The sequence below is a fragment of the Sarcophilus harrisii genome, chromosome 6, assembly GCF_902635505.1.
Source record: "Sarcophilus harrisii chromosome 6, mSarHar1.11, whole genome shotgun sequence".
In the NCBI taxonomy this organism is placed as follows: Eukaryota; Metazoa; Chordata; class Mammalia; order Dasyuromorphia; family Dasyuridae; genus Sarcophilus; species Sarcophilus harrisii.
Window position 1 is genome coordinate 249,851,498 of NC_045431.1, and position 23,188 is coordinate 249,874,685.

Genomic DNA, 23,188 nt, shown 5'->3' on the forward strand with positions numbered 1-23,188 from the left:
TGTCTTTTTTCTTTTCCACATATAGATCAAGTTACAGAATCACAGAACTGAAGAGCTGGAAAACATCAAATAACACTTAGCCAAGGTTCCCAATAAGTGATAATACAACTTCCTGATAATGACCTGTTCTAAGGCATCCTATTATATCTCAAAGCAAACATTTCTCTCTGAAAACTCTTTAATTCCTAGGAATTCTTTTTCCCCTTAAACATGGAGAAAGTTAATCACACTGTAACAGAATTCATTCTTGTGGGTTTTACCACAGACCCTGTGATCCAGCTGGTTCTCTTTGGGGTGTTCCTTCTAATATATTTCACGACTGTGGTAGGAAACATTACATTAATTACACTAATTTGTACAGACTCCCGGCTCTACACAGCCATGTATTTCTTTATTGGAAACTTGTCTTTTTTGGATCTCTGGTATTCCAGTGTTTATACCCCCAAAATCATGTTGACATGTATCTCTGATGACAAGAGTATTTCCTTTGCTGCTTGTCTGGCTCAGTTTTTCTTCTCAGCTGGGCTAGCATACAGTGAATGTTACTTGTTGGCCACCATGGCATATGACCGTTATGTTGCCATTTCAAAGCCACTGCTCTACTCCCAGGTTATGTCCCCAAGATTATCTTCATATCTCGTAGCATCTTCTTATATTGGAGGCTTTATTAACTCCATTATCATTACAAGTGAAACATTCACCCTGACTTTCTGCAAGGGTAATGTAATTGATGACTTCTTTTGTGATTTGCCCCCACTGGTGAAGTTGGCTTGCAATGTGAAGGACAGTTATCAAAACGTGCTCTATTTCATCCTTGCCTCCAATGTCATCAGTCCTACTGTTCTCATTCTGGCTTCCTACCTCTTCATCATTGCTGCCATTTTGAGGATTCGTTCTACCCAGGGCAGACTTAAAGCCTTCTCAACATGTGGTTCCCACCTGACAGCTGTGACCCTATACTATGGTTCCATTCTCTATATTTATTCCCGTCCTAGTACTAGTTACTCTCTGGAGAGGGATAAAATTGTGTCTGTGTTCTATACTGTGGCAATGCCCATGTTAAACCCAATGATCTACAGCTTTAGGAACAAAGATGTCAAAGAAGCCTTAAAGAAAATGAGAGATCGAATATGTGTTTCCTAAATAGAAGTTGTAGAAAAGTAAGTAGAAACAATATAGGTAATATCTTTATTAAAATATTTCTCTAAACACTGAAAAATAGAAATCATTCTATAGTACTAATTCAAAACATATTTAATATGGTGTACAATATATTATATTAATATGTTATATATTGTGTCAACATTTTGTGTTTGAATGTGCTTATTAATGTTTTAGGATGAAAGGAGGATGTTTCCTCCATTTTGCTTATTGTAGTTTTCACTACTTAAAAGCAGGAAGTATCTTAGTTATTATTTATTCCCACTCAATCATTTAAAATAATAATTAATAAACCAGCTATTAATCATTTTTTAAAGTGAGCAAAACAATTGTTATATAGATCTTTGCTTTTGGCAGCACAGAAAACATCTTTTACTTATGAACTTACAACTGACTATGAAGAAAAAGAAAGTGTTTAATATCTGTTCTTCAGGACCAATTTTGATAATTATAATTAGTTATGCATTTTGATCTCCACTAACAACAGGAACGTCCCATTTCATTATGCTTTGAAGCTTGGATAAAATATAATAATATTATTTTAAATGATATTTAATTATAGTCACATAACTAAATTATTATTTTGACATTCTTTTAATGTTATTTCATTAATATTTTAGTTACTTGGGAATATTTTTCAATTTCTGTAAAAACAATAATGCCCCAAAGAATGCAACAATACCAATAACATACATATCAAATCAACCAATAGCAAATCAAAATAGACTTACAGAACATTTGTATTAGATTTGTGTATATAAACAAAAGGCTTAGAATAGTGATTCCTTATCAGAAAATTTCCACAAGAAATTACACAAAGTTTATCCTGAAAGAGTCCAAAATTACTGATTGATACAGATTATGTAAGTAAATGATAGAAATTTTGCAACCAAATGTAGCATCTACTTCAGCTCATTATATTTTCTAAACTAATCAAAAACCCATTCTGATGACTGGACCTATACAGGATTGAGCCTGGTCCTGTTGTTTTCTTGGTCCAAGAAATTTGCCTTTAACAAGGAATTTGCCCTTTTGGTTTGCTATTCTTTGTAACTATTTTTTATTGTCTTCTATGTAATTAAAAAAAAATAGATCTTTCCTTCCTTCATCTTTTGCTATCTCAGTCTCAGTCTGTCTTTGTCTCTGTCTCTCTCTCTGCTTGTCTGTCTGTCTCTCTACCTCTTTCTCTTTCTTCCCTCTCTCCCTTCCTTGTACCTCCCTCCTCTTTTACCTCATTGTTCCTCACTTTGTCCCTCCATTATTCCTCCCTCCCCTTCTCACTTTCTTTCTTCTTTCTCTCTCTCCATCCTTTCCACCCGCCCTTCCTTCTTTCCCTTGCTATTTTTCTATCACAGGATTTGAGAATCTAGAGACATCTTCACATTGTCATGAGCCATTAAAGTTGAACTTTATTAGAATGAAAAAAATCTTTCAATTTGGAATAATTAAGAATGAATATATACTAAATTAGTGAAATTTTAACTATAAAGTATTTGAAAATAAGGTATGTTATTGACATTGGAATATTTAAGAGATCTATATGAAATAATCCTCTATCAAAATATAAAATTATAGGCTCATCTCATATATTGTAACAACAGAACAACTCATAAGGACCATTTTGCCTGACTCAATCATCTAACAGATGAATAGCAGGCTCAAAGAAGGAAATAGATTCTACAAGGTTTAATAAAAATATAAAACTATGAAAATAAAAAAAAATAAAGCAAAAATTTCCTATAAATATTTCTTGATCTATTAGGTTAAATATGTTTATTTCATACTAGATCCCTTTTCATGAATAAACATGGCATTAAAACAAAACAAAACAAAACAATTTCACATTTTCTTAATGTAAGTAATGAAGTTATTTGAGAGTTACGCATTTGTTATTTGATTTGATTCTCCAAACAACCATATAAAAACACAAATACTATTATGTTCCACTCTTTCAGGTCGGAAGAAGGGTACAACATTCCACTAAGGACCCATATGTACAGGCATTTTGATAAGTACTTTACATTTTACTTACAACTCTAGAACACAGTTGTTCTTATGATCCCTATTTGAAAGGTGTCAACTTGATAGCAAAATGAATAGAGCTCTAGATCAGGAAGTCAGGAAGTGCTGAATTCAAATGAAGCTTCAGACATTTATTATCTATTTGACCTGGTAATTTAGCCAATCTATTTGCCCCACTTTCCTCTTCTGAAAAATGGGGATTATAATAGTATCTATCTCTCAAGTTATGAGAAGCAAAGGAGATAAGATTTGTAAATATGTTTAGAATAGTTCTTGATATTTAATGAGTGCTACATAATTTTTTTGGATAAAATCTCAATACAACTTTTATTATTTGGTTGCTGGGGACCTTCAAACTTTTCTTTTCTTTTTTCTTCTTTTTTAAATTATAATAATTTTTATTGATAGAACCCATGCCAGGGTAATTTTTTACAACATTATCCCTTGTACTCACTTCTGTTCCAATTTTTCCCCTCTCTCCCTTCACCTCCTCCCCTAGATGGCAAGCAATCCTATAAATGTTAAATAGGTCGCAGTATATCCTAGATACAGTATATATGTGCAGAACCAAACAGTTCTCTTGTTGCACAGGGAGAGTTAGTTTCAGAAGCTAAAAATAACCTGAGAAGAAAAACAAAAATACAAACAGTTTACATTCATTTCCTAGTGTTCTTTCTTTGGGTGTAGCTGCTTCTGTCCATCATTGATCAATTGAAACTGAGGTCTCTTTGTCAAAGAAATCCACATCCATCAGAATACATCCTCACACAGTATCGTACTTGGGGTATATAATGATTCCCCTGGTTTCTGCCTTTTCACTCAGCATGTTCATGTGTCTCCAAGCCTTCTATCCCCTGTGGTCATTTTTACAGAACAAAATTATTCCATAATTTCCCAACCATTTCAATTGATGGGTATCATTCATTTTTCAGTTTCTCCTAAAACAGGGCTGCCACAAACATTTTGACACATACAGCTCCCTTTCCCTTCTTTGTATTTTTTTGGGGTATAAGCCAGTAGTAAACTTGGATCAAAGGTATTAAGTTTGATAACTTTTTATTTAATAGCCTTTTATTTACAGGTTATATGTATTAACTTTAAAGCATTAGAATTGCCAAACTTTTTTCCAATTTTTTCCCTTACCCACCCCTCCCCAGATGGGATGACCAGTAGATGTTAAATATATTAAAATATAAATTAGATACACAATAAGTATACATGACCAGACCATTATTTTGCTGTACAAAAAGAATTAGACTCTGAAATATTTTACAATTAGCTTGTGAAGGAAATCAAAAATGCAGGTGGGTATAAATATAGGGATTGGGAATTCAATGTAATGGTTTTTAGTCATCTCCCAGAGTTCTTTCTCTGGGCGTAGCTGGTAGTTTGATAACTTTTTGGACATAATTCCAGATTGCTCTCCAGAATGGTTGGATTCGTTCACAACTCCACCACCAATGCATCAGTGTACCAGTTTTTCCGAATCCCCTACAACATTCATCATTATTTTTTTCTGTCATCTTAGCCAATCTGACAGGTGTGTAGTGGTATCTCAGAGTTGTCAACCTTCAAACTTTTCAAAAGGTAATTATTCAACTGAGATTGTAAGAGAGCTTAGAGACCAAGTATTCCACCCCTAGGAATTTAAAAAAAATACAACCAATAACCTTGGAATGAGGAGAAATGGGTAGTGCAGGATGGTTCTCTGCAGGAAAAATGAAACAAAACAAAACAAGAATAAAAAACAGCAATTGAAATCTCAAACCACTATGAACTGATAGGAATGTAAAAGTCTAAAATAAAAAAATTTAAATATGACACACAGAAATATCATTTTTTTTCTTTTTAAAAATAATTTATTTAATATTTCCCCTAGTTACATTTTTTATTATAGCTTTTTTTTTTGACAGAACATATACATGGGTAATTTTTTAACATTGTCCCTTGCACTCACTTCTGTTCCAACTTTTCCCTTCCCTCCCTCCACCCCCTCCCCTAGATGCTGGGCAATCTCATACAGGTTAAACATGTTAAAGTATATCTTAAATATAATATATGTGTTCAGATCTGTACAGTTTTTTTGTCGCACAAGAAAAATTGGATTCAAAAGGTAAAAATAACCTGGGAAGAAAAACAAAAATGCAAGTAGTCCACATTCATTTCCCAGTGTTCTTTCTCTGAGTGTAGCTGATTCTATCCATCATTGATCAATTGAAACTGAGTTAGATCTTCTCTTTGTCGAAGAAATCCACTTCCATCAGAATATATCCTCATATAGTATTGTTGAAGTGTATAATGATCTCCTGGTTCTTCTTGTTTCACTTAGCATCAGTTCATGTAAGTCTCTCTAAACCTCTTTGTATTCATCCTGTTGGTCATTTCTTATAGAACAATAATATCCTTTAACATTCATAAACCACAATTTACCCAACCATTCTCCAATTGAAGGGCATCCATTCATTTTCCAGTTTCTAGCCACTACAAAAAGGGCTGCCACAAACATTCATGCACATACAGGTCCCTTTCCCTTCTTTATAATCTCTTTGGGATATAAGCCCAGTAGTAACACTGCTGGATCAAAGGGTATGCACAGTTTGATAACTTTTTGAGCATGCTCTCCAGAATGATTGGATCCATTTACAACTCCATCAAAAATGTATCAGTGTCCCAGTTTTCCCTTATCCACTCCAACATTTGTCATTATCTTTTCCTGTCATCTTAGCCAATCTGACAGGTGTGTGGTCCTATCTCAGAATTGTCTTAATTTGCATTTCTCTGATCAATAGTGATTCGGAACACCCTTACATATGAGTAGAAATTGTTTCAATTTCATCATCTGAAAATTGTCTGTTCATATCCTTTGACCATTTATCAAATGGAGAATGGCTTGATTTCTTATAAATTAGAGTCAATTCTCTATATATTTTGGAAATGAGGCCTTTATCAGAAGCTTTAACTGTAAAAAATATTTTCCCAGTTTAAGAAATATCATTATTTAACACAATCATATTCAATCAGTTATCAAGGTTCCGTTAAGTGTTTGTTACGTGATAAACATTGTATCGAACACTGTGAATACAAATACAAGCATTAAAAAAAGTCTTTGGCTTTTTCTTTTATATATCTATATATCTATATCTCTCTCTCTATATATGGACATAGATAAGGATATTTAAAACTAGAATTATATTCAGACAGGGAAAAAAAATTGTCCTGATAAACTTCTGTTAATTTGTTGTACTTACAAAACTACAAATAAAATAGAAAAAAAAGTGTTCCCATTTTGTTAACACATTCAGAAAATGAAAATAAATAATTTTTCAACATAAAAGGCATATGTATTCCAAAAAAACCCAATCACATTAAACACATTAAAATCTATGGGCTTTCCTCCCTTAATATCAATTTTTCTTGATACTACTTAATGTCTAGAAAGTCATTATTATTATACATATGAAGAAATTGAGGCATACAACATTGGTATGACATACCTGGGATCACACAGCTAGTCTGAAGCTGGATTTTAATTTAGGTTTTCTTAACTCCAAGCCCAGGATATTCTGTGATTCAAAATTTAATCCAATTCCATAGCAATAAACATTGTTTCCCAGAAATAACTGATGTTATTTCTACAGAGTGACTTGGTTTATGAATAAGAAACACAGTTCAATTAAGAAAGATCAAGCATATCTTCACTGAGTCCCAAATATTACATTTTTTCTGTTTTTTTAAAATTATATTTCTGCTGAAATTATTCTTTAGGAGCTTTTTCAGATCCAGTTGAACACAAATATTTCATACTACCATCCCAGAATCCCAGCATTTTTGGAGATATGTGGAGGAGAGATAATATTGCTATTACTTTCCTGAATTCTCCAGGTTTCAATAAGAAAAGGAATGTAACAAGTTAATCATCATTGGAGACCATAATTCCCTGGTGTGACCCAATAACATGACTTTCCTCTTCTTCATTAATTGCTATGGGAGATACCTCCCAAAGCATAAGAATATAGCATTTAATGGTGTCTGATATTCCAGAGAGCCCAGAATATATAGAAAAGGTACCAAGATGAGAACTGGATTGCATCAAGATGACAATACTTCTGAGGTTGTTGGTAAATTGTATGGTCCTTGGTTGCTGAAGCTGGAGAATTTTCTTTTTCATAGAGTTGGTCCTGACTAGATGAAGGAAGCAGTCACTTATAAGGTGTGATGTGAGTGTCAAAGATTTCCTTAAGCCCAGATAGCTTAACCTGCGGTAACACCTGAAATCTAACCATTAGAAGGATTTTGTTCAGGATAAGTCACTGAAATTATAAAGTTTAGAAAATTCCCTCTTGATGGATTGTCCCCTTAATTTTTAGTTCTTTACTACCAAAAAGTTGCTATAAATATTTTAGAACACATAGGCTCTCTTCCTTTTCCCCTGATGGCCTTAGGAGACAGATTAGAGACTGGTATTGCTGGTTGAAAGGGTATAGGCAATTTAATAATTCTTTAGGCGTAATTTCAGATGGCTTACTAAAATGGTTAAAGAGTTCACAGTTTCACCAACAGTATAGTACATCCTATTTTTACCACATCTTTTCCAACATTTGTAATTTCCCCCTTCTATCATTTTAGTCAATTTCATAGGCATGAAATGATATTTTAAAGCTGTTTTAATTTGTATTTTTTCAATCAGTAATGATTTAGATTGGTTTATATTAAGACATTTACAATTTTAGATTTTTTTCTTTAGTTGAAATACAAAATGGTAATATCCTTTCCCCCCTATATACCCCACAGTTAGATTTGCTTCTGAAAGATAACCACAAACCCACAAGTAGAGAGAAGTGACCCATGAAAGGCTGATCAAGTACATATATAAGATTGTAACAATGTTCATTTTCTTGATCCTCAACACTGAGTAGACTGAAAGGGGGAAATTAGCGCATAACAAAAATTGACATTAGGAAGTGATAGTAATTACTTTCATAATCTTGAGAAACAGCATCTGTCAGGTGCTAAAAAGCAAGAGTAAAAATAGTAAAATAGAAAGCAGAAATATCTGCTACCTTGGCCCATTTGCTTTATGGCAAATATGTTCCTTGATGAGGTAAGAAGCATATATTATTAAACCACAAAACAAATAGAATTGTTATGGGAGAGAGCTCCCAAAGCATAAGAAGTTCAGCATTTGATGGTGTCTGAAACTCCAGAGAGCCCAAAACATATAGAAAAGGTTCCAGGATGAGATTTGAATTGCATAAAGATGACAATACTTCTAAGGTTGTTGATAAATTGCATGGTTCTTGTGTGTGTGTTTATATGTGTGTATGAACATATATGTATATGCTTAGATAGATAGTGTGTGATTTTTCTGTTGAGGCCACTATTAATATTTTAGACTCACCCAAGTTTGCAACTTAGAATCAGTTTATTCTATGATCCCTCCCTCTCTCCATAAATTTAATAATTTGTCAACACTTGTTGTCTCTTATATATATCTCCTTCTGTTCATATGAAAAATATTCTTGTTTGGGTAATTTATTCTTGATCTGACTATGGCAATATACTTCCCATTTGTATTCCTACCTCTTCTGAAATTTATCTTCCAAAGAGCTATCAAAATGGTTTTTCAAATGTATAGATCCAATCACGTCACTTCTTTGCTCAATAAACTGTAGAAACTTCCAATGAAAAACAGGAACAATTTTAAATACTCTGGCCAATCTAGTGTAAATCTATATACCCTACCTTGTCATATAATTTCCTCCTTCCCACTCCTTTAGGATCCCTTCTCTTATATTGAATCAATTGATGTTCCTTACAAGATGCTACATCTCCTACATTCTATCTCTACTGTGTGGAATGTAGCCCCCTCATTGCCTCTAACACTAAGAATCCCTGGATTCATTCAAAGTGGAATTCAATCATGATGTTCTATCTAAATCTTTGCCTTATTCTCCCAACTTCTAGCCTTCTTCCAACCATTCCCAATTAAAAGGTAGGAAATTGTTTTGAATGACTATACGTATTTGTAATGAGTTTTATTTTTCTTGCCTTCTCAATATATGGAAGAAAGGGAGGAAAATAGAGGAAGATAATTTGGAATGGAAAATAAAACTGAATTAAATATGTTAGCATATATGTGTAGATAGGTATATATAACACACACATATACACATCTGTGTGTAAACATATGTGCATATGTGCACATACATAAATAAATATATAAATGCACATGTGTTTGTGTGTATATATATATATATATATATATATACACCTATAATCACACATGCATATTTGTTATTGAGTCATTTCAGTTGCATTCAACTTCATGATTTCATTTGGAGATTTTTTTGACAAAGATGCTAGAGTGGCTGGTCATTTCCTTCTCCAGCTTATTTTATAGATGAGGAAACTGAGGCAAATAAAGTTAAGCAACTTGCTTGGGGCACCCAGCTCAGAAGTATCTGAGGCCAGATATTTATTCAAGGAGATGTCTTTCTGATTTCAGCTCCAAGAATACATCCATTGCACCTAGCTTCCCACATATTTATATAGCTAATTGTTAAATACTTAGGAATTCTGACATCTTCTGAGAGAAGTTAAGTTCCTTGATGTTGGGATGGTTTGACTTCATTGGTATATTTGTATAAACGGATGTCTGACACAAAGAGAATATTGTATAATATTTGGTAAAGGATTTATTAAATTATTTAAAATCCTGATTTTGTGTAAATGTTAAGGTTTTGCCAGGTGTACCACAGCTATCTAATAGAAAGGCAGATGTTAAAAGATGAATTCCTTGAATTTACAAACAATTTCATTTTTTGTCCCTTTCCACAGAAACTAGGACAGATTTTTTTCAAAAAAAATAATAGCTTTTTTATTTTGAAAATACATGCAAAGATAGTTTTCAACATTTACCCTTATAAAACCTTATGCTCCAATTTTTTCCTTCCCTTTCTCCAACTCCCTCCACTAGACAACAAGTAATCCAATATATGTTAAAAATGTACGACTTTTCTATATTTTCATATTTATCATGCTGCAGAAGAAAAAGATCAAAAAAGAAAAAAAATGAAAAAGTAAAAGAAGCAAGCCAAAAACAACAAAAAGGGAGAAAATTCTATATTGTGATCTACATTCAGTATCCCCAATCCTCTTTCTGGATGCAGATGGCTCTTTCCATCAAAAGTCTATTAGAATTCTCTGGACTCAGCTTAGAACTGATTTTTTATATATGAGAGCCATTGAATAAAAGCTTCTTAAATGAATGAGTAAATGAATAATAACTGTTTGAAAGAATGACTGTATGTGGAATGAAAAATTATGAAATTAGAGAAGATTTAAATTGTTATTTCTTTTACTGATGTTCTGATTTATCCACTTAGATGAATTTTAATTTTTTCATTCTTTTCTCTAAGGCATAGATCACTGTACCTTTAAAATGTATATTCCTGCATACATAGATAAGACAAGCTGAAGACATGGAAAAATTTAATCACACTGTGACTGAGTTCATCCTGATAGGTTTTACCCAGGATCCTATGATGCAACTGGTGCTCTTTGTCCTTTTCTTCATAGTGTATTCTGTGACAGTGATGGGGAACATCACTTTAATAGTCCTAATCTGTATGGACTCCCGGCTCCATACCCCCATGTATTTCTTCATCAGCAACTTGTCTTTTCTGGATCTCTGGTATTCTACTGTTTACACCCCCAAAATCATGATGATCTGTATCTCTGAAGACAAGAGCATTTCCTTTGCTGGGTGTGTGGCTCAGTTCCTCTTCTCAGGTGGACTGGCATATACTGAATGCTACTTGTTGGCTGCCATGGCTTATGACCGCTATATGGCCATCTCCAAACCACTACTCTATGCTCAAGTCATGACTCGAAGAGTCTGTATAGGTCTTGTAGCAGCTTCATATCTTGGATCCTTTTTTATTGGTATCATCTTTACCCATGAAACATTCACCATGCCTTTCTGTGGGGATAATGTCATTGATGACTTCTTCTGTGACCTCCCACCCTTAGTGAAACTTGCATGTGATGTAAAAGCCAACTATCATGTTTTTCTTTATTTTATGCTCGCTTCCAATGTTCTTACACCAATAGCATTCATCCTAGGCTCTTACATATTCATCATTGTTGCCATCTTGAGGATTCGCTCTGCCCAGGGTCAACTCAAAGCCTTTTCCACTTGTTCCTCCCACTTGATCTCTGTCACTTTGTACTTTGGCTCCATTCTTTACATTTATTATCGGCCTAAATCCAGCTATTTCCTGGAGCAGGATAAAATTGTCTCCTTATTTTATACTGTTATCTTCCCCATGTTGAACCCCATGATTTATAGTCTGAGGAACAAAGATGTGAAGGAAGCCCTAAAGAAACTCTTAAAGATGACAGCTTCCTGAATTGGGTACACAAATAACAAAACTTCTCTTTTCTTTTCTATTATACCCACATGAATATTCAATATAATTTTCATGAAAAGTTATGATTGTGGTGGAAATGTTTTCTATCATATCAAGTGGCTTGCTATACTTTGTTTTCCTGTAGAATAAAATTATCAGATTCAAGATAATTTAGGCTAAGCAATCATTAGAAAGCAATGAAAAGTTTCTTTGGAGAAAGATGTAATTGTACACTTAGGTGCTATAATCACAAATTATTTAACATCTCTTTGAAAAATATCTTCTTATTAATATTAATTTTATTTGACAGGAATTGTATTGTTATTCTTTTGAACTCTTAGAAATAAACTTTGTGCTTTTAACTTCATAGAGACAAGGGTTCCATGCCACTTCTCATGGTCTTCTCTCTATAGCCTAACTCTAGGTTCTCCATCTCTGTGGAAAATTGGACTCTGCCATTGGATCTCTGGCTATAACATGAAGTTCTTCTCTTTTATCTTGCCAGAACCTAAACTTCCATGCAACTCCTATAGTCTAGTCATGATTCCGGAGCAAAATATATATCTAGTATAGTTTTTCATAATGTTTTCATGATTATAATGTGATATCTTTAAAGACAGAGAACAATTTGCTAAATTGTATTTATATCCCTAGCACTAAACACTGTGCTTAGCACATTTCTTGTTAAATTGTTCATTCATATCTGACTCTTACATAACTCCATTGCCTTCATCCATGTTTTATTTTAATAGTAGCTTTTAAGTTTTCCAAATACATGTAAAGACAATCTTCAACATTCACTTTTGTAAAACTTTGTTTTCCAAATTTCTCTTCTTCCCTCCACCTCTGGTATCTCCCCTAGACAGCAAGCAATTCACTACTGTCTAAACATTTGCAATTTATAAAATACAATTTCCATCATATTTATCACACTGTACAAGAAAAATGAAGTAAAAATGGAAAAAAGAAAGAAAAAATACACAAAAAAACAAACAAAAACAACAAAAAAAGAAAATACTATGCTTTGTCCACATTCAGTCTCTATTACTCTATTTCTGGATGCTAATGGCTCCTTCCATCACATGTATATTGGAATTGCTCTGAATCACTTCATTGTTTATAAGAGCCAAATCTGTCACAATTGATCACATAATATTGTTGTTGCTGTGTATGATGTTTCCTTGGTTTTACTCACTATGTTTAATATCAGTTTATTTAAATCTTTACATGATTTTATGAAATCACTCAGCTCACGATTTCTAATAAAATAATATTTATATACCATCACTTATTTAGTCATTCCCCGATTGGTGGGCAACTACTTAATTTCCAATTCCTTGCCACTGCAAAAAGAGCTGTTAGAAACATTTTGGCACATATTTATCTTTTATTATTTTTATTCGTGGGGTTTTCTCGGCAAACATACTGGAATGGTTTGACATTTTCTTCACTGTGTCCTCATTTTACAGATAAGAAACTATAGCAAATACTGAACAATCATTTGTTCAATATCACACAAGTACTAAGAGTTTAAAAATGGATTTGAACTTAGATCTTTTTGTCTCTAGCTCCAGTACTTTAATCATACATATCTATCTTCTCTTATGCTTTCAAAGTAGGTGTCCTTAGAAACAAAATTATTATAGAAATCAATATTCTTGAACCTTATTGAAGAAGAAACATCTCAAAAAGCTCAGATCTTCTACAAGTGTTGCAAATGGTGAAATCAGATGTTAACTTGCCCCTGAGTCCTTGACGTTCCTCTTTTTTTTTTTTTTTTTAAGAGGGAGTTATCTCTATGTAGAGAAAAATTCATTTAGAAATAGATATAAATATAGAAATGGAAATTCCAAAAAGAAATGGCTCCATCCCCTAATATGATTTTAGAAACGTGTAAGAAGACATGATTTTTTCCATTTCATGTGTTACATTTATAACCTAAAACTGTTTAATTAGAAAGTTAGATTATTTTTGATGGCTGGTTGTTTTTGCATGTCAATTACATCATTGTACTTTGGCTACTAATATCAGAGACTTAAGAGTAGTTCCTTAATAAAAGCTTGAACTTTAATGTAAAGAGTTCAATAATCTATATTTAATCTACAAAATTTGATTGACTATTCATTCACACATATACATATATATGTGTAGTAGTTGTAAAAGGCTGAAGTCATTTGAAACAGTACACAAGATCTTGCTTTCTTTTTCTGAATTGGATTAGTTCCTTTCAATTTATACACATGCCATCAGGGTAGTGGAAGACTACCAGAAAGAACGGTCATTGGCAGTGACATGTCTACAATTCCCTTTTTTTGCCCTAGGTGAAATGCAAGTGTGTCTGGTCAGAAAACACACCTGTTATTAAGTACCTCAGGTTTTGTGCTTCCAACATTATGCTTCCCACTTATACAAATTTATTCACAGCAACATATGATCTCTTAAATCAGTTTCATTTGCTCAATGAGAATGCAAAGGAATGATTATTATGGGACATTTATTGAATCAGTTCCCCAGTTATACTATTTAGGTTCTAGAGTACTCTCCTTGTCAGACTCGTTATTTCCTATCTCCAGCAACATTAATCCAAAAACTTCCTTTCTATGATTATGAACTACACAATTGACTTTTATTACAGACATGAGACTTCATAAAGATTCAGGTTGAGGGTTTGTGCCCCTTTGATCCTATGGTCTAGTAGAGTAACCTGTTAAAACCATGGATATGTTGATGATGAGCTGCATATAAAGAAATGTTGTTAGAGAGTCAAAGTGAGAATTGGAGGTAGGGGCTACATCAGTTCTTTATTCTAAGAATATTCTCACATTTCATTTCAATAAAACTATTTTGGAGATGCAAAGATTAGAAAAATGACATTGTCCTGAAGGAGCTTATATTCTGGTGAAGAAGAGATTGAAGGATATGGCAGACACATGAGTTTAATCTTGAATCCAGGCAAATGTTGGCAGGGATAATTTAGGGCAAGATAAACATTTCTTCATCTGAAAACTTTGTAGCCTCTCCCTTATTATTTCTATTTCTTTAATCGCCTACTGTCTACACTTACTTTGTCCTACATTGATATTATGTATGTACTTATCAAAATGCCAGGCACTCATTAGATGCAAATAAATGTTTTTGTGTAGTATTTATTTTTATACAGGCTAGGTAGCAGACTGAATAGAAGGGCTGGCTTGAATCCAAAGGACCTGAGTTCAAGTTCAACCTCAGGAACTTATTAGCTATATGAGCCTGGGCATATCACTTAATCTTAATTTTTCATCTATAAATTGAACAGGAAAAAGAAATGACAAACCTTTCCTATATCTTTACCAAGAAAACTCCAAAAGGGAACTCAAAGATATGGACATGATTAAACAACAATAACAGCAGATCATCTATGTTTCTATCTGTCTCTTTATAGCTATATTTACTATCAGTATATGGTGTTTATGTATAGATATATGTGTATATCTAAGTGGTCATATATCTAATTTTTATGTTAAATGATTCCAATGACACTATATCTGTTTTCTTCCCAACTACCTAGGGAAAACATTTTCATCAGCCAAAATTGTAACAGCTACTTTTGGAATTAAATGTTTTTGGTTCAAGTCTGGACTTTGATCCTTGTTACTTGTGTCATTTTGAATAAGTTGATTAGTCTCTCTAAGTCTTTTCGTATTTAAAGTAATCATGTTGGAAGTCTTTAAGAAAAGGTTCAATAATTCCTTCTTGAGGGTATTGTAAAGTAAAGCCTGTTCAATTAGTTATTGGTCTAGATCACCACTGAAGTCTTTTGTACTCCTAAATGATTTTCTATATTTTGTTTATATATTTTATATATTTTTTGTTTTATATTTTGTTTTGTGTATAAGACTCAAAGAATTGAGCTCAAATGTGACCCTAGTCACTCACAAGTTATTCAACTATGGAAAATTCATTTAATCTCTGTTTCAGATTTCTTTTTTGCAAAATAAAGATAACATATTTCCCATGTCACTTTGTAGATCAATATGATGTAATATTTGTAAATGTTTTGGTAAACCTTGAAGAACAGTTATATTTGCTAACTATTAAACTATCAATTTATATTATAAGCAATCTATAAATAGCAAATGTTTTTGGGAAATTGAAGTGTGAAAGATTGAACGAAACACCTGGATCTATTTTGCTGGTCCATTATTTTTTCCAATGAGATATTTCATTTTATCTGGTATTTTCCCATTCTTTTGTTTCTGTTTCATTGTTTCTTGATTTCTCCATTTGCTCAATACTGATTTTTAAGGAATTATTTTTTTTCACTGAAATTTTGTACCTCCTTTTCCATTCTGTTGATTCTATATTTTAAGGAGTTTTTTCTTCAATGAATTTTTGTGTTTCTTAGTATGTGTAACTGGCCAAATGGAAAAAAAGAGGCACACATTTTTAATTTCTTCAAAGAGAAATAGAAATATCATAAATAAGATGTTACCTCTTACCATGTGCAATTTCAGAAATATATAAGAACATGCATACTTTACACATTTCAAACTAAGATATATTCCAAAAGGCTGCCATTATTTTAGTTACTGGTTTCTTCTGTATTTTCATGAAATCATTTAAACTAGGCACTGATGGTAGGGTCTTAACTAAATTTGGAACCAAATAAAATATTAATTGTAAAAAATTGCTATAATTAATTAGGGCATTTGACTGAATTCATTTGCTCATTTATTTATGCATACATACATGCATTTACTGCATAAGGTTATTCATCACAGAATCACAGCATTATACTGACTGATATAGATTATGTAAATAAATGGTAGAAAATTTGCAGCTAAGCTACACAGATATAACATCTACTTAACCTGATCACATTCCTAAACTAATGCAAACTAATATTTCTAAATTAAACATTCTCATGACTGGAAATATATAGGATTGAGCCTTGACCTATTGTTTTCTTGGTCCAAGAAATTTTGTGAGTGAAGATATTTTGCTTTTACCAAGGCAAATTGGCACATTTAATATATATTTTTCTTTTAAAGAGTTTATTTTAAGGAGTTAAATGACTTGTCCTAGATCACACAGCCAGAGGTGATAGTTGGTCTCAGATCTTCCAGGCTTTGAGAAAGAAAGTGTCAATGAAGGGTATAGAAAAGAGAATTTACTAGACTATGTTCTAGTTCTAGAGACTATGGAATTCCTTTATAAATATTGTTTCATTTGAGGCTAAAAAGATCCTTGGAATAGGAATTATTATCTCCATTTTACAGATGATAAAAGTAAGACATATACAGAGTAAAATTCTTGCTGAGAGTCACACAACCAGTAAATGTATGAAGCAAATTTTGAACTGGTCTCTTGACCCCAAGTCTAACACTCTAGTCACCATAGCTCCTAACTATCTCCTGCAGTTACCTATTTATCCTCTATGTAACAGTAAGTCTCTGTACCAACAGAGAGTCTCTCCCCTCCCTTGAGAGTCTTTCCTTTAATTTTTCTTTTACTATTATAAAATTCTCAATTATTAAAAGAGAAAAATTCAATATAGAAAGAAGAAAAAAGAGGATTTCATAGGAAATCACAAACTTGTCATATACAAAATATAAGTATTTATTTTTTTTAAGAAATGTGTGTTAAATTTAACGAAATAATAAGGAATTTGCCCTTTGGTTTGTATATCCTTTGGAACCATTTTTCATTGCCTTCTATGCAATTTTAAAAAAAAATCTTCTTTCCTTCCTTCATCTCCCTCTTTCACTCTCTTCTCCCTCTCTTCTTCCTTCCTTCCTTCCTTCCTTCCTTCCTTCCTTCCTTCCTCCCTTCCTTCCTTCCTTCCTTCCTTCCTTCCTTCCTTTCTTCCTTCCTCCCTCCCCCTCCTTTTTTCCTCCTTCCCACCTTTCCTTTTTTCCTTTCTTCCTCCTTCCCTCTTTCCCTCCCTCCTTCCCTCTTTCCCTCCCTCCCTCCCTCTTTCCTTCCTTCCTTCCTTCCATCCATCCTCCAGAAAACATATATACTATTACCGTTTCACATTTTCAGGTGAGAGGGAGGTAAAACTAAATTATTAAGTACCTATTGTGTACCAGGCACTTTGATAAGAACTTTACTTTTTCACTATAACAACCTTAGAACAGAGGTGTTCTTATGATTCCCTTTTTGGAGGAAAGGACAAGTAGGTAGCATAGTAGACAGAGCTCTGCGCCTAGGACTATAATGTCCTGAGTTGAAATGTAGGTTTGACACTTACTATCTATTTGACCTGGTAATTAAATCCATTTGTCTCAGTTTCCTCATCTGTAAAATGATGATAATTATAGGATCTATCTCTTAGATTGTGATATAAAAAGGAGATAATATTTGTAAAAGTGCTTAGAATAGTGCCTGACATACTAAATGCTCATAAATGTTAGTTATTTTTATTGTACACAGGAAAAAATCGAGACATGCGGTATTGATATGATTTATCTGGGGTCACATAACTGATATGAGATGGGGTTTTCTTAATTCAAGGATATTGTACCATTAATTGTATTTCATGGGAATACAGCCTTTTCCCAAGAAACAGTTAGGGTTATTTCTACATAGTGAATTGGTTTATGAATAAGATACACAGTTCAATTGAGACAGACCAAGCATATCTCAACTAAGTCCATTTTATGTCTTTTTTTGGTTATTTTTTTTTCTGAAAAAAAATATTTTCCTTCTGTATAACACTCGTGGAATGAACTTTGAGGAGCTTTTTCAGATCTAATTAGACTCAAATATTTCATAGTATCACCCCAGAATTAAAAAATCTTTTGGACTATGATGAAGAGAGATCATGTTGCTAGTACTTTCCTGAATTTGCCAGCTTTCAGTAAGAGAAGGAAAGTCATAAGTTAATCAGCTTTGAAAACTAAAATTCCCAGGTGTGACCTTTGTCCTCTTCTGCATTAATTGCTATGGGAGAGACCTCTCAAACCATAAAAAGTACAGCATTTGATGGTGTCTGATACACCAGAGAGCACAGAATTTGTAGAAAAGATTCCAAGATGAGGATTGCATTAAGATGACAGTGATTCTGAGATTGTTGGTAAGTTGCATGGTCCTGAGCTGCTGAAGCAGAGAATATTCTATTTTATATAGTTGGTGCTGATTAGGTGAAGGTGGCAGTTGCCTATATAGTGTGATGTGTCAAAGTTTTCTCTAAACCCAGATAGCTTAACGTTCTGTGATGCCTGAAATCTAAACTTTGGAAATATTTCTTTTGTGATACATCAGCGAAAATATAAAATTTAGCTATTCCTCACTAAAGGATGGAGACATCCATTCCCCTTAATTTCCAGTTCTTTGCTACCACAAAGTTGTGATAAATGCTGTTAGAACAAAAAGGCTCTTTTCTTTTTTACCCTTATCACCTTAGAAGATAGACCTGATGGTGTTATTGCTGGTTCAAAGGGTATAGGCAATTTGGTAATTCTTTGGGCATAATTTCAGATGGCTTTCCAAAATGGTTGGAATAGTTCACAATTCTACCAATAGTATATTAAGTCCTTTTTTTGCCATGTTTTCCAACATTTGTCATTTTTTCCTTATATCATTTTAATCAATTTATTAGCTGTGAGTTGATATCTCAAAGTTGTTTTAATTTGTATTTTATCTATGAAAAGTGATTTCTATCACCAGTTCTTAAGAAACATATCATTTTTTTCATTAGTTGAATTTCAAAGGAACATCATCTTCTTATCCTTATATTCCTCATATATCAGATTTTGGGGATGTCTGGAAGATAATAAAAAAATCCACAAGTAGAGCAAATTGACCCATGAAAGCCTGATCTAACATATATACAGACCCCTTCAGATCTATTTGATCTATTTTACATGAGACTCTTACAATTTTGATTTTTTTTGATTCTCCACATTCAGCAGACTGAAAGGGGAAAACTAGCAACTGGTATTAGGGAGTTAGAGTCATTACTTTACACTGACAATCTTGAGAAATACCAGCTGTCAGGCACTACAGAGAAAGAGTAAAAAGAGTAAAATAGAAAGAATATTTGCTACCCATTTGCTTTATGGCAAAGTAGTCCTATGTTCCTTGATGAGATAAGAAGGATATATTAAATCATGAAATGAATAGAGTTCATAATGAGCATAATGGCAGGTAGGCCATTCAGGTGGACCTGAAGTCAGGAAGACTCTTTCATATAAGAGTCAAATTTGGCTTCAGACACAGACTCACTCTGTGCCTCTGAGTAAAGAACTTAACTATTCCTGTGCCTTAGTTTCCTCCTGTGTAAAAAGAGGGCATTACTGGGATGTTCTCTTGTATTTCTAAATCTGTGCTGCTTTGAATGTAACTCAGGTGTCCTACCTCCTGTTTTCAATAATTCTTTTCACCAGGAAACCTGGTTTCCTCTTCTACAGAGCTGAAGATCAATGTGAAATGGTTACCTAAGAATTTAAGTTTAATCATAATCTTTCCTGGCCTCACTATTTCAAAGAAAAGGAGAGAGAGAAGGAAAAAGAGAGAGAGAGAGACAGGTAGACAGATGGACAGAGACAGAGGGAGAGGCAGACAGATAAAGATAGAGAGAGACAGAGAGACAATAAGACAGTGAGACAGACAGAGACAGAGAGACAGAGGGACAGAAAGAAGATATATAGGGATAGACAAAGAATAAGAGAAAGAGACAAAGAGGCAGAGATAGAGACACAAACACATACACAGAGACAGAGCCTCAGAGAGAAAGAGAGACACACAGAAAGAGAAAGAAAGGGACTGAGTAATTGGGATACCTTCCAAGGGGATTCTGAACCACTTGATTACCAATTAGAGCACTTTGTTATTTCTTTATTCTTGCTATTAAGCATAAATTCTGTATCAAGAAGAAAGAAATCATGATTACATTCTCTGTGCTTGTTTTTTTCATGAGTAATAATTGCAAGGACTGGATCTAATGTGAAATAGAGTTCCTTTCATGAGCTCTATTTTTTTTTTTGTCAAAAATACTGGGGTGGCTTACTATTTCCATCTCCAGCTCATTGTACAGATGAGGAAACTGAGACAAGTAAAGATAAGCAATTTTCTTGGGGCACACAGCTAGGAAGTGTCTGAGGCCAGACACATTCAGAGAAATGTCTTATTTCAGACCCAACAGTCCATCCATTGCACAAGATAGCTTCCTACATGTTTAGATAGCTAATTGCTAAATCTTTAGAAAATCTCACATATTTTCTTAGAAAATTGAAACTCCTTGATGTTGGAGATGGTATGACTATATTGGTATCTTTTATATAATAAGATGTCTTGAAGTAAGTTAATATTTAATAATACTTGCTCATTGATTTATTAAAATATCTGAAATTCTGAATTTTTATAAGTGTTGAGGGGTTTTACCAGGTAATACAGATAGCCAATAGAAAGGCAGATGTTAACAGTTGAAAACCTTGAATTTGAAGACTGTCTCATTTTTTTGTCTCTGTATTCACAGAAGTTAGGACACATTTTATAAATAATAATAGTTTTTATTTCCAAAACACAAAATTGTGTAAAGATAGTTTTCAACATTCACTCTTGTAAAACCTTGTATTCCAAATTTTTCTTCCTCCTTTCTCCCTAGCTCTTTTCCCAGGAAATAAGTAAATCAATATATATTAAACATATGTGATTCTTCTAATATATTTCCATATTTACCAGGCTGCACAAGAAAAGTCAGATCAAAAAGGAAAAAAAAAATTGAGAAAGAAAAAAATCAAGCAAACAACAAAGAGTGACAATATTATGTTTTCATTCACAATACCCCCAGTCTTCTTTCTGGATATAGATGGCTTTCTCCATTACATGTCTATTAAAATTAGTCTCACTACTCTTAGAACTGATTTTTACATGCAGTAGGCATGTAATGAAAACTTGTTGAATGAATGAGTCCATGAATAATTGAATGAAGGAAAGATGACTGTATGTTGAATGAAAAATATGAAATTAGAGAAGAGGATTTCTATGTGATTTTTTTTTTTACTAATGATTTGAATTATCCACTGAGGTGATTTTAATTTCTCCTTTTTTTCCAAGACATATAACACTGGACTTTTTGAAATGTATACTCCTGCCATCCTGCATAGGTAAGTCAAAGTGAAGTCATGGAAAAATTTAATCACAGTGTGACTGAGTTCATCTTAATGGGTTTTACCCAGGATCCTGTGATACAACTGGTGCTCTTTGCCCTTTTCCTCATAGTGTACTCTGTGACAATGGTGGGGAACATCACTCTAATAGTGTTAATCTGTACAGACTCCCGGCTCCATACCCCCATGTATTTCTTCATTGGCAACTTGTCTTTTCTGGATCTCTGGTATTCTACTGTTTATACCCCCAAAATCATGATGACCTGCATCTCTGAGGACAAGAGCATCTCCTTTGCTGGGTGTGTAGCTCAGCTCTTTTTCTCAGGTGGACTGGCATATACTGAATGCTACTTGTTGGCTGCCATGGCATATGACCGCTATATGGCCATCTCCAAACCATTACTCTATGCTCAAGTCATGACTCAAAGACTCTGTGTGTGTCTTGTAGCAGCTTCGTATCTTGGAGCCTTTATTATCTGTGGCATCTTTACCCATGAAACATTCATCATGCCTTTTTGTGGGGATAATGTCATTGACGACTTCTTCTGTGACCTACCACCCTTGGTGAAACTCTCATGTGATGTGAAGGCCAATTACCACATTTTTCTTTATTTTATGCTCACTTCCAATGTTCTTACACCCATAACATTAATCCTGGCCTCTTACATTTTCATCATTGTTGCCATCTTGAGGATTCGCTCTGCCCAGAGTCAACTTAAAGCCTTCTCCACATGTTCTTCTCACTTGATCTCTGTCACTTTGTATTTTGGTTCCATTCTTTACATTTATTATCGTCCCAAATCTAGCTATTCCCTGAAGAATGATAAAATTGTCTCCTTATTTTACACTGTTGTCTTCCCCATGTTGAACCCCATGATTTATAGTCTGAGGAATAAAGATGTGAAAGAAGCCCTAAAGAAACTCTTAAAGATGAAAGCTTCCTGAATTGGGTACACAAATAAACAAAACTTCTCTTTTCTTTTCTATTATAACCACATGAATATTCAATGTGACTTTCATGAAAAGTTATGATTGTTGTGGAAATGTTTTCTATCATATCAAATGGCTTGCCATACTTTATTTTCCTGTAGAATAAAATTATCAGAATTGAGATAATTTAGATTAAGCATCCATTAGACAGAAGCGAAAAGTTTCTTTGGAGAAAAATGTAATTGTACACTTAGGTGCTATAATCACAAATTATGTAACATCTCTTTGAAAAATATCTTCTTATTAATATTAATTTTATTTGACAGGAATTGTATTGTTACTCTTTTGAACTCTTAGAAATAAACTTTGTGCTTTTAACTTCATAGACACAAGGGTTCCATGCGACTTCTCATGGTCTTCTCTCTCTAGCCCAATTCTAGGTTCTTCTCCATCTCTGTGGAAAATTGGACTGTGACATTGCATCTCTGGCTATAACATGAAGTTCTTCTCGTTTATCTTGCCAGAACCTAAACTTCCATTCAACTTCTATAGTCTACTCATGATTCTGGG

General features: G+C 33.4%; 3 protein-coding genes across 3 annotated transcripts; all 3 read left to right on the forward strand.

Annotated features, from left to right (window-relative positions):
- Positions 1-210: 210 nt before the first annotated feature.
- On the forward strand, positions 211-1,143 carry LOC100928150 (olfactory receptor 1013-like). The gene has a single exon (XM_003773867.1). It carries the CDS (start codon positions 211-213, stop codon positions 1,141-1,143), a length of 933 nt encoding a protein of 310 aa, XP_003773915.1.
- Positions 1,144-10,664: 9,521 nt separating this feature from the next.
- On the forward strand, positions 10,665-11,594 carry LOC100923197 (olfactory receptor 1013-like). Its single transcript, XM_003773923.1, has one exon. It carries the CDS (start codon positions 10,665-10,667, stop codon positions 11,592-11,594), a length of 930 nt encoding a protein of 309 aa, XP_003773971.1.
- A 10,109-nt stretch (positions 11,595-21,703) lies between these two features.
- LOC100922936 (olfactory receptor 1013-like) lies at positions 21,704-22,633 on the forward strand. The gene has a single exon (XM_003773922.1). It carries the CDS (start codon positions 21,704-21,706, stop codon positions 22,631-22,633), a length of 930 nt encoding a protein of 309 aa, XP_003773970.1.
- Positions 22,634-23,188: the final 555 nt, after the last annotated feature.